At 36.4% G+C, this 14,481-nt stretch overlaps 1 protein-coding gene across 1 annotated transcript; it reads left to right on the plus strand.

Annotated features, from left to right (window-relative positions):
- Positions 1–8,653: 8,653 nt before the first annotated feature.
- emx1 (empty spiracles homeobox 1) lies at positions 8,654–14,194 on the plus strand. Its single transcript, XM_052151572.1, has 3 exons — positions 8,654–9,269; positions 11,366–11,550; positions 13,103–14,194. The coding sequence occupies exons 1-3, from the start codon at positions 8,927–8,929 to the stop codon at positions 13,268–13,270; spliced, it is 696 nt and encodes a 231-aa protein (XP_052007532.1). The 5' UTR covers positions 8,654–8,926; the 3' UTR covers positions 13,271–14,194.
- Positions 14,195–14,481: the final 287 nt, after the last annotated feature.

Raw genomic sequence — 14,481 nt, forward strand, 5'->3', positions numbered from 1 at the left:
TAGGAAGACCTTCTTTGTTAGGGACGGGGCACCATCTGGCACCCACGACCAGACCTCTGGATCCTCCATGTCTGGCCCCTGGAAGGGACGCGGAAGACCTCAGTGGCCTACCACCTGCCGTCACCTAGACACCTTCACTCAGGCTAGGGCCCCCTCTAGAGGCACCTGTATGCCTTGAAGTGGTGTCTGTTCACCAAGTGGTGTTCTTCCCGATGCGAAGACCCCCAGAGATGCGCAGTCAGCTCAGTGCTTTCCTTTCTGCAGAAGAGTTTGGAGGGACGTCAGTCCCCCTCCACCATCAAGGTGTACATAGCTGCTGTAGCGGCAAGCCATGACACAGTGTCCGGTAAGTCCTTAGGGAAGCACGACCTGATCATCAGGTTCCTGAGAGGCACCAGGAGGTTGAATCCCTCCAGACCATGCCTCGTTCCCTTGTAGGACCTCTCTGTAGTCCTGCAAGGCCTACGAGGGGCTCCCTTCGTCCCTTAGTTTAAGGCACTCTCCTTGAAGACTGCCCTCCTGACGGCGCTCACCTCCATCAAGAGGGTAGGGGACCTGCAAGCATTCTCTGTCAGCGAAACGTGCCTGGATTTCAGTCCGGGCTACTCTCACGTGATCCTGAGACCACGACCTGGCTATGTGCCCAAGGTTCCCACAACCCCATTCAGGGATCAAGTGGTGAACCTGCAAGCGCTGCCCCACGAGGAGGCAGACCCAGCCTTAGCGTTGCTGTGTACGGTGCGCACTTTACTTATCTATTTAGATCGCATGCTTTAGGATCTCTGAGCTGCTCTTTGTCTGCTTTGGCAGACAGCAGAAAGGAAACTCTCTCCAAACAGAGGATCACCCACTGGATCATTGACGCCATAACTATTGCTTACCAAGCTCAGCATGTGCCGGGCTACGAGCCCATTTCACCAGGAGTGTGGCGGTCTTCTGGGCTCTGACCAATGGCGCCTCTATAACAGACATTTGCAGAGCAGCGGGCTGGTCTACACCCAACACCTTTGCGAGATTCTAAAATCTCTGCGTCGAGCCGGTTTCCGGGTCATCCGGCTGGGTATATTGCTTGCACATAGCACATTTCACCTCCCTTGAGCTGAAGATGTGCGTCGTTGATTCCCAGTAGTGTTTACAAATGTGTTCCCTGGTTGACTTCCTCCTAGCCCTGTGACAGGCAAGTTTGTGGAGAAACTCGCTGCCGTATGTGCTGGTTCTCTGTAGGTAACCCCTTGTGATGTATATTCCGCTGAGAACGTTTCCCTGTTGGTAAACCGTGTCTTCCTTGGGGAGAGGCCCCTCTGCCCCAGTCACCATGCTCGTAAAGCCTCCTCTCCCATTGGGTAGGACATACCATGGGACTTCTCCACATGACATACTTCCGACTAGACTCGGCAAGACCAGGTGACGTATCTCCACTTAAAATACATCATGATTTCCTACATATATTGCAAAATTACAATTCATGTCTTTAGAGGTAAAACTTTTTTTTTATTAAAAATAAAACATTACAGAATGCACCTTTGAAGAAAGCTTTTTAATTATTAATACATTTTCTTTAAAGTTCTTATAATTCTGGTAACTGTGCAGTTTTAATATAGATGGATCTTTGTGCTACTTTTGCCTCAAAAAATATTCAATGGTATTGTAGATAATTTTCTTGAGTTAAAGGAGAACAGAACAAGACTGAAGTTGTTGTATTTTGCCAAATCAGTTCTATCAGTGATATCACTAACACATCAGGGTCCTTGCCTGGAATGTGCATAGTCCCAAAAATTTACTATTCATATTTGACTCTTCCTTAAAATCCTTTTTTCCTTAAAGTAATTTGTTAATTTTAAATATCATTTTTCCAGGGTAGGGCTATTAGCCTGTCTGGATGATTCTCATAAAACCTGTCAAGAGAACGTCCTGGTAATTTTCAAACCAAAATTAGTATGAAATAAAGAAGAAGAAAGAAAACATGTTTTGCCTAAAGAAAATTAAGCCTACATTTAGGACCAATCTGATTTTCTTACTCTCATTACGATTATGTCAAATTTACCAAGTGATTCAACAAAAATAGAGATTCAGGAGATAAAATGTTTATGAGCAGTTGGTAATAGACGGTAATTGTCACACATTCTCCTTGCCTTTGTGGGCATACCTATGACAAATATCTATAGTGCTTAGCACGACAATAGGGATTTCCCTCTTCCATGGGATTTTTACTCCATTCTATTCAGGAGTTTAAAAGCTGAAGCACTCAATCTTGAAAACACACAAGATCATATTACAACTTATAAGTGACAGCTCAAAATTAGAGTAATGTATGTTAGTGCATGTTACGTATTTCTGCTGGCCATTGGTCTTTCTGCTCAGATGTTAGAATTTGAGATAGACTTTCAACACATGGTAAATACCAGAAAACAGGCCAACAATAAATCACTACTGGTAAGCAATTGTTACATTTCATTGTACAAATCTGGTGCTTTTGAGTACATTTTAAAATCTCATTCATAATATATATATATTTCTTTATGGAATCCAATATTCTTCTATTTGAATTGCAGGACTGCCCAGTGAATTGTGCTGAGACAGAGGTAAGTACTCACAAACTGTTGATTAGAAAATTACTTGATTCAGAGGTCTTGAAATGAGTGCTGGTCTCCAAATTCACATAACTGTTACTGTGCAGACAGTCACTAGTTAATATGCTGTGTTTCTTTCACTCTTTTGAACCACAGACTAATGTTTAGCAGAACAGCATGAGATAGCATCATACTTTGTATTGCTCTGACTTCCTTTCCATCTGCATCTTCTTGCATATGCTCCAGTCCTTTTACCACTATAGAGGAAATAAGAAGATTTTCTCATTTTATGTCTGATCCTCCATCTAACACCCAGAATGTTTTTGCCATAGACAGACAGCAGGTAATAAGTCTGCTTTAATAAAAACAATAACAATGGGCATTTTGTTTCATATAGGAACCAGCATGCAAATGTGTGAACTATGAATGTTGGGTAAGAAATGTTGAATAAACTGCACACTTACACACAGTCAGTTACTCTATTGTTGATTGATTTTTGGTATCCTAATGTTGTATTGAGCTTGTTTAATGTATAGCTTACTATATTACTTCATACTAGAGCAGTGTGAATACCACAATATTATTTATTTCCATTGTACAGAAGAGGCCTGTGTATGACTGCATTAAAGATGGCTTGAATAAGCTTGGCTTCAGACCTAAAGAAACCCTTAATGTCCTAAGGAGAATGAAGGTAATTATTATCTTATATGACATCACTATAAGCTGCATAACAGTCAGAAAAAGACAATTAAATTAAATAGTTCAAAGAAGTTATGAAAACTGAAATGAATAATGCTCAAGTATTACAAACCTAAAATTAGTGAAATAAAATTGGGGAATAAACTCGTGCTATTATCTGAACTGAAACAAGCTGAAATAACAAATGTTTTACTTGTAAGGGTAAAATGTCAATCCAAATACATGTATCATATGATTTAAACCAGTAATAGTGATTGCAAACAAATATATTTGTATACTTTTTTGTTTAAAGGCAAATTGTAATTGTTGGCACTTTATTCAGAAAGTCTAAGTTGTGTCTGTTTCTTTTGTCCACCAACAGGGTCTGAATAAAACACAAGAAACACTGACGTGGCAGAAACCATCTCCTAAACACATTCTGAACTACATTATAAATACATTTCAAAGATCAAATGCACAAACGAATGATATTTCTGTTTGACTGCTCATTATTTTATTTATAAACTATTTATAATGTATTTATATATTTATTCATTCATTTATTCATTGTTTTTGTCATAAAGGTTTCTGTCAAATATTGAGACTCTTCTGTACTCGGATGTTCAACAAATGTACTAGAGAGGGTCTAAAGTGTCCAAACAGCTCATTTGTGGAGTATAATGCACAATATGGTCAAAATGAACCTTAGCTGCACCTTGTCACCACCAGTTAAATGGTTGAGTGTGTATGAGAGCAGATGAAGCGAGCAATATGACATTACAAGACATACAGTGTGTTGATGTGCATTTATATTGTCAATAATTGTATTTGATGTAAAAACATTACTGCAGGAATAAAATAAATATGATCATCCTTTAAAATACAAAAAATCAAAAGCAAGACTAGTCAGTGGTTTTTCTTGCTTGCCTTTTTCTAGTTGCGGTTTACATAAATGTGTTTTTGTGCATTAGCGTGTTTGTATGTATATAAGTGGCTCTTCAATATATCAATGCATTTGTTTACAGGCCTACTGTATTTTCCCATAATTGTGAAGAAGTCTAAAAAACCTTGTCTGATCTAATTACACAATTGTCACCACAAGAGGGAAGCAGTGCACAGCAGGAAAGGCTTTGCTTGGGGAAACAGACTGAGGCTTGTTTAAAATGAACTGGGAGAACTGGATTTTAAAGATCATTTGGCAAGTCATTTGTTCAGATTTGAGATGATCAGTAACTGGGGCTATTTTGAGACAGTCTAAACCCTGTTCCTAAAGGTAGTGAGGGTTGTAACAGTTTTTTGTCTTACTACAAACTCTCATAGTTTTTGTTTAAGACAACATTGCTACATCTGCCAACTTCAAACATCAGTAATTTTATTATAATTATCAAACAGTCCCTCTCTCTCTCTCTCTCTCTCTCTCTCTCTCTCTCTCTCTCTCTCTCTCTCTCTCTCTCTGCATGGTAGTTTTTAATTCTGTTTTTGTGCAGATGGCTGGTTGCCCCATTAGCATTCATTGCAGATTCCTTGAGCTCTTAATTATGGAACAAGAGAGAAGAGTGTCAGACGGAAACATTGAGAAGTCTCTCTCCCAGTCTCTCTCTCCTTAGGTCATGTACACAGAGAAAATCCATGAAGGTGTTTTCAGATTGTCTGTACAGAAGAACATCATATTCTTGCTGTGCATGGGAAATTATTTAGATTTAAAATAGGAAATATAATTTGTGACAAATTATGATTCACTGCCCTTTTTGTGTAAATGTCAGCTCTGACTGCAAAGCATATTTAAGACGCTAGCATGCTGAGAAAGTGTCTGATACATATAAGTCATATCAACTTCTAACTGTACCAGGTATTGCACAGTCTGAGCATGTTAAACATAACAAGCAGTAGGCCTACTGCCGCTCCCTACACACATACTACGCATCTGCGTAGGGCACCAACTCACGACCCGAAGCAGTTGCGGAACACAGACGACCGCTTCACACGAACCCCGACGTGGAATTAAATAACATGTTTAACGTTTTTAAATAATATGGTCAATTCCTTTATCTTGATAAAAAATAATTGTGTAACAAACATTTTTTGTATCCAAAATAAATAATAAAAATTAAATAATATTTCAAATAATTTTGCTAAATTACTGCTTGATTGGAAATGAAACAATATTCTTCTTGAAAATGATATTAACCTTAATTTTGCATTGTTTTCTTCAAACATCCTCTTCAATTACACTTTTGTATTGGTTAACAGCTACATTTCTTTAATAACATTTCTGTTATTTCTTTCATTTGAAAGAAATAACAATTGTCGTGGTGGAAATGACGCCACAACTTTGGGACAGTTGTATTTTTGAAATGGTTTACGTTTATTTCACTCTTTGTTTAGATTATGGTTATTTAAAAATGTTTATCATTTGTATTTTATAGTGGATTGTCAAAAAGTTTCTAAGTCACATTTAATGTGACCTTCATATAGGCTAAAAAAAATTAAAAATAAAATCTGTTAGTTTTAATTAAAAAAATAATGAACCCCTGGGACATCAAATTAAATTGAAGAAACAACCAGGCCTAACAACATAGCCTATTTGTTCATTCTAACAGTTAATTGATTCATTATGATTCATTATTCATTATCAATTAACTATTTTATTCCTTTCTAGTGTAAAGAGATTCATATGAAGCAATATTCGCATTCACTGGATTTTTTCTTTCTAAATAGGTGCTCAACATGTTGTTTTGCCAACTAACACTGGAGTAAACGACCCTGTCAAACATTTCGCCTAATCATTAGCACAACATGAAACGCTCGCTGAATGTCCCCATCAGCCTGTAAATTAATGTCGAGGTAGAATTTCCTGAACTATATAGCTTGAAGCCTACACGTGAAACTCTTATCAAACCCAGAGACCAAACATTTTCAATCATTTACTCGCTCGTAGAAGTCTAACCTCGAAATGACGTCTTGGAGCCCAGTAAGAATACCAGGCGATTAAGTGATCGGAAACAGGTGCGGTTGGCTTTGCCTGCCAGATGTTATCGATGTCCAATTCTGGAAACTACACTGTGACAAAGTTAATACTCGACTGCGGTAACGGGTCAACAGTTTCACATGAAAATCGACAGTCTCTGGTTAAACACTAAACGATGACTCTATGATGGCCTTTTCAGGCAAAAGTGGCTTACGTATACACTGTATGTATTAATAAATAGCTATTAGTAATGCTAATTTTTATACAATGCAACCTATTTCAAGTAGAAAACAAAATGCACTAATGACCAATTGAGTGATTATTAGCATCCCCTCCACGCCTCGTGTAGCTATGTCAACATTGTTTCCAAATGAATACAAAAAGCCAAAGCAGCTTAAAGGTCCATCAGTTTCTGCACTGAAACAAAGGGAAAGCAGTTCAATTGAAATCAACTCAATACATTTATGTTTGAGATGAGAAGATAATTGAAGTGTATAAAGTCCAAGTGATTTTCAACACAGTCATCAAAGTGATTTGATCACATTGCTATGAAATGTTCAAACGGATGGTGTTCACTCAACGTGATTTTTACTGCAAGCTCAATTCACTTATTTAAAATGAGCAAATGCAACACAAATTTCAACTTAATTTCATTGTGTACAATCCATCTATGTTTACTTACTCAAATTCTGTTGGGACTATGTGAATAATATTTGTTGCATCAATGTATTGCTGAAACCAGACAGGAGATTTCCAGTTTCCAGTATGCTTTGCAAGGGACTGGATGGAGAGTACGTTTTTAAAATTTTATTTTTAAAGTGTTACTTTAACGTTTTTCTACACGAAATGGAAAGTAAGAGGCTTGTTAGCATTTAATGTTCTGTTATGTTGGGATTTTGAGGAGTTTCTGTCATTCATAGGAACGAAATTGTCCGAAATAATACGAAATAGCCAACTCAAAAAGTCGTCAACAGATTTCGATACTGATACCTCTAATGAATTGAATTCATTGGATAAAATTAGTAACTTAAATTATTACTTTTTTATTATTTGATATATTTATAGGCCTAAAAAGAAAATTATTAGGCTGCTTTGTTTTCCCTTTAAAAATTAGTTAGTATAAGCCACATAATAACCATAGATATTGTTCTATGGTTACATTACTAAAACCAAGCTACAATATGTATACTATAATGCTGTTGCAAAAGCATGGTTAATTGTATCAAAACCTTCATTACTGCCATAAAGAAAAGGAAAAAAAATATATGGTTACTACTAGTCATGGTTAATACAATATTAGTAGAGTAAATCCATGGATTTAATGAGGATTACAGATTATCAATGTTTTAACAATTTAAATAATTAAAATAAATGTTTGCAAAAGCTCAATATTATACATCACGTCTAGATTCGTCATTACTTAGTGTGAATAACTCCAGATGCAGTTTTCTGTCATTATCTCAGGAAAGCACTGCTCCCTATTTGAACGAGCATTATGACTGAAAGGGTGAGCACTGACTGACTGCTGGTGTATTTTAGCATTTCTGGGCGTCAAGATGAGCAGAAGAAAAATAGTTCCCATGCCAACTATTCGCTCATATAATTATTTTTCTCCTCTTCTAAGATTATGAGATGCATTAATACTCATGTAATCTAAATAATAAGATCACATGTTTAAAAAAAAAAAAAAAAAAAAAACTTTCAGGATCTATATTTTTATGTTAGGAAGTATACTGGGCGGATCGATATATCGATATATTAGTATCGATCCACCCATCCCTAGTATGGGGAATCTGTAAACTCTCAGCTGTGCCATACTTACAGTACAAAATGATATATGTAATAAGCAAATGTCTTTGTTTATAGCTAGCAAGAAGGTGCAAGGTTCTTTGAACAAATGAAATTTAGTTTGGTTTGTTTTAGTTCAATTTTGTTTTAGTTTGGTTTAACTCAATTCATTAAGGTTATCACTACAGAAAGTAAGAAACTTGTTTTCATTGTGTGGAAACGATGTCCTCAATTTAATTAAGTTAAAAGTCCTTGTTGGGTGTTAATTGCAATATGAAGGTGCACTGTAGCCTCATTTATAAGGTAGCAAAACATCGCTTTTAGATCTTAGTTGTAGCGTACAATTACTCACTGTCTCCGCTTTGTAGTCAAAAGAAGTTTAAAGCAAACTTTAATGTTATAGCTTAGACTAACGATTGACTTTAGATTCTTCCATACATCTAAAGGCTTAATTACTGAAGTGTGGCAAGGACAATTGGTTTTGATTATCCAATGTGTATGAATTGACCTGTTGAAGGCAGCCCCATTGAAGTGAATGATCAAACTAATGGAGTTCATTATCTGACCGAAATGAATGTAAGACCCGCCCACCACCGAGCTTTATATGCCAAGGGCTTTCATCCAATGAGTGCAAGTCTAAAGACGACACTGTGTGGCGTCCCTCAAATCCAAAACGTTGAGTCTCGAGCCCTTATTCTCACTTTTCCTTTCATGATTTATGGACACGTGGATCGATGGATTGCATTAGTAGGGAATATTAATTAGCCTAAGGTGTGTCATATTAAGCTTTTATGTGACTTTAATAGCTACAATGTTTCTCTGAAATACGCTGCTGCTGCTGACAGAGGTCACTAAAGGAGTTGTAAGTTACTAAAGGAGGTTAAAGAGTTCCTCTTCTGCTGGACTGAACTGTTACAGGACAATGTTCTCGTCAACGGGAAAGCGCTGTTTTACCATTGAGTCTTTGGTGGCGAAGGAAAGCCCTTTAACACCAGAAGACCCCATTCGTCCTACCGCCCTCAGCTACACAGCGCATGCTGAAAGTTTTCTGAACGGTTATCAAAACCCCGCGGGCCGCGCGCTCTACCCGAACCCTGAACTGGTGTTTTCGGAGACTGTGAACCATGCACATCTGGGCATGCACCCACACCAGCTCGGAAGCACACACGTCCAGCACCCGCACTTCTTTGGCACGCAACATCGTGAACCACTGAATTTCTACCCATGGGTCTTAAGGAACAGATTTTTTGGACATCGGTTTCAAGGTTAGTTAAAAGATATCACAGCATCTAAATCGATATTTTTGTCACATAATGTATATATGTTATATTATAAATATTCTATAAATATTGTTACAAGTAGCCCTACGCGTGTTCAGTGCGATGCCTGTGCACGTATGGCCCGGATCGTCACTGATTTGAAGAGTGCCTCTCTGAATTCAATTCTTGCCTGCGGCTATAGGTTTCTTACGGCTGTGGAGCGGGATAACACCGATAGTTGGAGTTTGGTGTTGCGAGCAAACGCCGGATAACCTGCCGATTAAAATCACCAATTCTGCGCGAGCTCATGCCCTGAGGCGCTACTTAAACATGGCTCACACTGAGTAAAACTAGACTGTCCACGCAAAAAAAGAACAATGTCATGCCTCGCAAAAAGAATGCATTATGTTCTTTTACGATTATAATCAGAGCATTGAAGGACAGTTCTGATATCAGTAATTGCTTGATTTGAAAACCGTCTGCTGCCTATATCCAAATAACAATTAGCCTATACCACTAGCGTAAAAATAACGTAAACTGCCAAAATTACCTCTGATTTTCCAAGATTGGAGTGTCCAAGATAACGTTATTGGCTGCTTGATGACCTTTACTTCTTGTAATAAAATGAGGTAGCTTACTTTAATATATATATATTATTATTTAATTATTAGTATTTTTTGCCACACTATAGCCACCTTATCAGTGTCAAAAAGCAAAGAGTGAGCTAATGACAGCTGAGGAATCTGCTCTGATGTTGAACTTGTACCTCATCATTATCACAATTTCATTTTCATATACGTCATTTGATGAATTGTTGGATTTTGGTGTTCAAACGGTTGCCTAAAGACTATGAGAGTAAACAAATACCTATAGGTTATAAAACCAAAATAGGCAAGTTATTAACTATCTAGAAGTCTAATATAGCAAGGTATGTGCCTCACAAACTGAAAGATTAATATTAGGCTGATTTAATAAATTCTGCAGGTTATTCGAAGCATCTGTTTCGCCAAACTTTTTCGACGGGGATTGTGGAGCATAGGCTATTTTAGTTTTATCGTTCATCATCGGATTAAAGGTTGTGTAACTCAATAGTTATGCTAATGAGTGTTAAACTAGGCAAATATAATGGCCATTAATTATACAATAAATAAATAAAAATAAAATAAAGACCAGTGTGACATGGGTATCGATACCAAAAATACAAGTGAAAGTGCAATATTTATGTGTATTTTAATTAGAAATTATTTTATTTTTAAAAACATTGTACATTGTATAATATATTTTACCCTTAAAATTAAATTGTATTTAAAATCTGTGAGAAATAAATCACTAATCAATCATTCCTTTAGGTTTCTCTTGCAGTATTACTTTCAAAATGAAGTTCAGGTTGTGTTAGTTTTTTTTGTTTGTTTTTTTTTTTTAAACCTTCCGAAAGCTCGAAAAAATTATACGTTAATTGCATTTAGGGATAATACAAACAATTGGTAACACTTACAATAAGGCTCCATTTGTTAACATCAGTTATCAACATTAGTTAACATGAACTAACGATAAACAATGCTGAGATAAACGGTTATTAATCTTAGCAAATGTTAATTGCAATATATAGCCTAACTACATTTTTAAAAGTAATTAACATTAGATAATGCACTATGAACTAACATGTTACTAACATCTAACAGTGAACAATTGTATTTTTTATAAACAAACATTAACAAAGATTAATAAATTATGTAATAGCCTATATATATAATAATAATAATTATTATTATTATTTTTGTTCATGATATCTTGTGCATTAACTAATGGTAACCAAACTATATTTAATTATAAAGTTGAAAAGTAAAAAATGACTAGTTCGTATAATGAATTACATAAATTAATATAATCATATAGGCATCGTATCTGATGGTCTAATTAAGTTGTCTGCTGTTGAAATAGGAAATATGCAAAGTTTAACTATGTGATGCAACTGTAACTTTAAAGACAGCAGTTGTTGTTTGTATTTGTGGAGTACTGAGTTCTGAGCTCATGTCAAAACGAATGGTAATAATGTCCTACATTGCTTTTCTTGACATTATCATGAATTATTGTTATTTCAGGGAACGACGTCTCACAGGACACGTTGTTACTGCACGGCCCTTTCGCGAGGAAGCCCAAACGGATCCGCACCGCGTTCTCGCCCTCTCAGCTGCTGCGACTGGAGCGAGCCTTCGAGAAGAACCATTATGTTGTCGGAGCCGAGCGGAAACAGCTCGCTAACAGCCTCAGTCTATCTGAGACACAGGTAAACATTAGGACACGAAAAAGAAAACGTTATGCTGCCTATTGTTCCCATGCTAAAAAAACAAAAAACAAAAAGTTCATATAGCCCTACTTTATATATGAGACGTCAAGACTATCCTGTTGAACAACTGCACAAATATACACAACATAATAATTAAAATAATACGAGCAATTGAAATTGAGCAATCCCAAATCTTAAATTGAAGATCAGGCTTTGGACACTCTCTTTTGTCATTAAAAACAAATTATAACTGTTATAAAAAGGTTATGATCAAATGTATGAAGACCACGAAATATGCATTGTGCAATGAGTCAGTCAAGGATTATTAGCTGTAGTATTAATGAGATTACCCTATCTTTATTTTGAATGATTAATTTCGTACTGATAAACTGTTGCTGTTGGCCTTAATCGTAATGAAAACAACACTTGGACTACTTGTTAAATGCAGAACTGGGGAAGTAACTAAATATGCTCGAGTCTGAAAGAAGATTGGTTGGCGTATCAGATGTATACTGCGCCCTGTGATGCCATTTTGTCTTGAGCCACGACTTTAAAACAATTAAAATTGTTTATGGAATAATTGAAGGAAATAAACCCATTCACCAGCTGTCATAATGCAATTTTGTTGTAAGGACAGGGGAAATAAATTCAATTTACCGGTCCATTTCAATTGTCGCATCAAACAGAATGCATTTCAAATAGTTGAGGTTCAGTCAAGAAGATTGTGTTCCCTCCACCTCCACATTAAGCCATTCATTAATAACTTTATGAACTTGTTAATAGTTCATAATACTTGTAACTAACATGCTTCTTTCATTTGTAAAATCTCGCCTAGTCTGATCATTGTCTCGGATTGTTTTTTACTTTTTTATTTTTGTTGGGGGATTTTCCGAGTTGAAATAAATAAATCATGTAGCGTAAACCTTCCACATAATAAACCTTTTAAAGTAACACGTAAGTCAATAAGCCTTGACATGGGCTGCAATTTATTTAGAGAGAGAGAGGCAATTATAGTGAAGGATAGTTAGGTTTTAAAAATATCAAGCCGATAATAATAATAAGGATAATAATACTTTTCACTTGGCCTTGATTTGAATGCTCACGTGAAAGATCACGTGAATATCTGCTACTGGGGAAAATGTGTTTTTTAATGATTGTCCAATAAGCTATAGTCTATATAAGACAAAATAGACCTTTATTTTTGGAAGATCGGCCCGCGTTGTCGTTTTGAGGAGGATTTTGGTAATATGTGTGTTTATAACTGCGTTATAGCCTAATGACAAAATATGGAATTTATGGATAAAAGTGTATTATGGAATTTGTGGATAAATGATTACATGATTACATACATTAATAGCGTTTGCGAAATGATTAAATGTGAATGATGTGTTTAATAGTCTACCCATGACTTGTATTTCATTGGTTTGTTTAGAACTCCAGTGCGTTTTTGCGGTTTTGCTCGGCATTAATAACAATGTCGGTTTATTAGATAGCACTTGTACTTTCGACATTTTGACATTTATGGCATGTCCTGGACCTCTGCTCCCCTCAGGTGAAAGTGTGGTTCCAGAACCGGAGGACCAAGTACAAGCGACAGAAGCTGGAGGAAGAAGGTCCAGAATGCACACAGAAGAAGAAGGGAAACCACCACATTAACCGCTGGAGGATTGCCACCAAACAGACCGGCTCTGAGGACATAGATGTCATGTCTGATGCCTAAAAAAAAAAAACAACCTAAACAATGCCCAAATGAACACTCAAGACCAAGAAAAGCACTATTTATTTAATGTTAATAGCCATGATATTTCAGATTATAAACCTAATTGCAGAGGATCTGACCACATGGATGTGGTATATGTGTTAAGGATGAGTTAAACTGGTCAGCTAGTAATCTACTGGAAGGACTGAACACTTTAGCTGTTTCAAATACCTCAGCTGGAATGACCCAATGCTTGAGATATATATCTCCTTTAAAAGGGAAATTAATTTATCAATCTATTAATCTCTCTTTGATGAAACATTGTACTTGAAATTTGAATAATTATTATGTTTTGTTGTGTCTTTGCATAGCCAAACTTTGTGTTTAATGGATATAATTTAAAAAGATGTAGCCTTCCAAATGCTTTAAGACATGCAGATGAAATTGGTGGCAGTTTTACATTATTCTCTCTCTCTCTCTCTCTCTCTCTCTATATATATATATATTTTCTTTTTGTTACATTACTGTAGCAATGGACAACTAACCTAAAATAATGTAAGTGATGTGAGAATCAGTTTACAAGCCAGTTTTAACATGAGCCATCCTGTTCCCACAGAATAGAGACAAGTGTGTATGTGTCTGTGTAAATAATGGTCTCTGTATCTAAAGGAGTTTAGGAATTGGTGTTAGAGAGTGCTGTAAAGCTGGAGTGTTCGAGTATAACACGGAGAAAATGTGCGCGCGCATGAGTACGCTGTAATTCAGTAGACTACAGGTAAATACAAGCTGATGTATGCAGGTTTCTCTGTTTATTCTCCCAGAGTCATAAACTAAGCTGAATGTTTGCCAATTACCGCATTAGCTTCTTTATGTAGTGTTCATTAGTCTACATTTTCAACAACAAAATGATAAAAAAATGTTCATGGTTAATAAAATTGTTTCAGAGACGTGCCTCATTAGTAGCTCACACCTTATTGTCAACAAAAGGAGATTCAAAGATTTTAGAATTCAGTGACAGCAAATAACAATTTACCCCTATATAATGTTTGCACGCACACACATAATCAGACAAAAGCATAATGCCTGCTGGTAATTTTCCTCTCATCTCATCTTGCTAACTTCCTGTCAAAAGAAACGGAGGCAAATTGTGTTAAACGAACCTGCAGGTGGTCTTTCACCTTAAGATTTGACCTCAAGCCTGCAGTGTGAGCAAGAGTTGTGAGAGTGAAACA

Source organism: Xyrauchen texanus, chromosome 20, assembly GCF_025860055.1.
Source record: "Xyrauchen texanus isolate HMW12.3.18 chromosome 20, RBS_HiC_50CHRs, whole genome shotgun sequence".
NCBI classification, from domain to species: Eukaryota; Metazoa; Chordata; class Actinopteri; order Cypriniformes; family Catostomidae; genus Xyrauchen; species Xyrauchen texanus.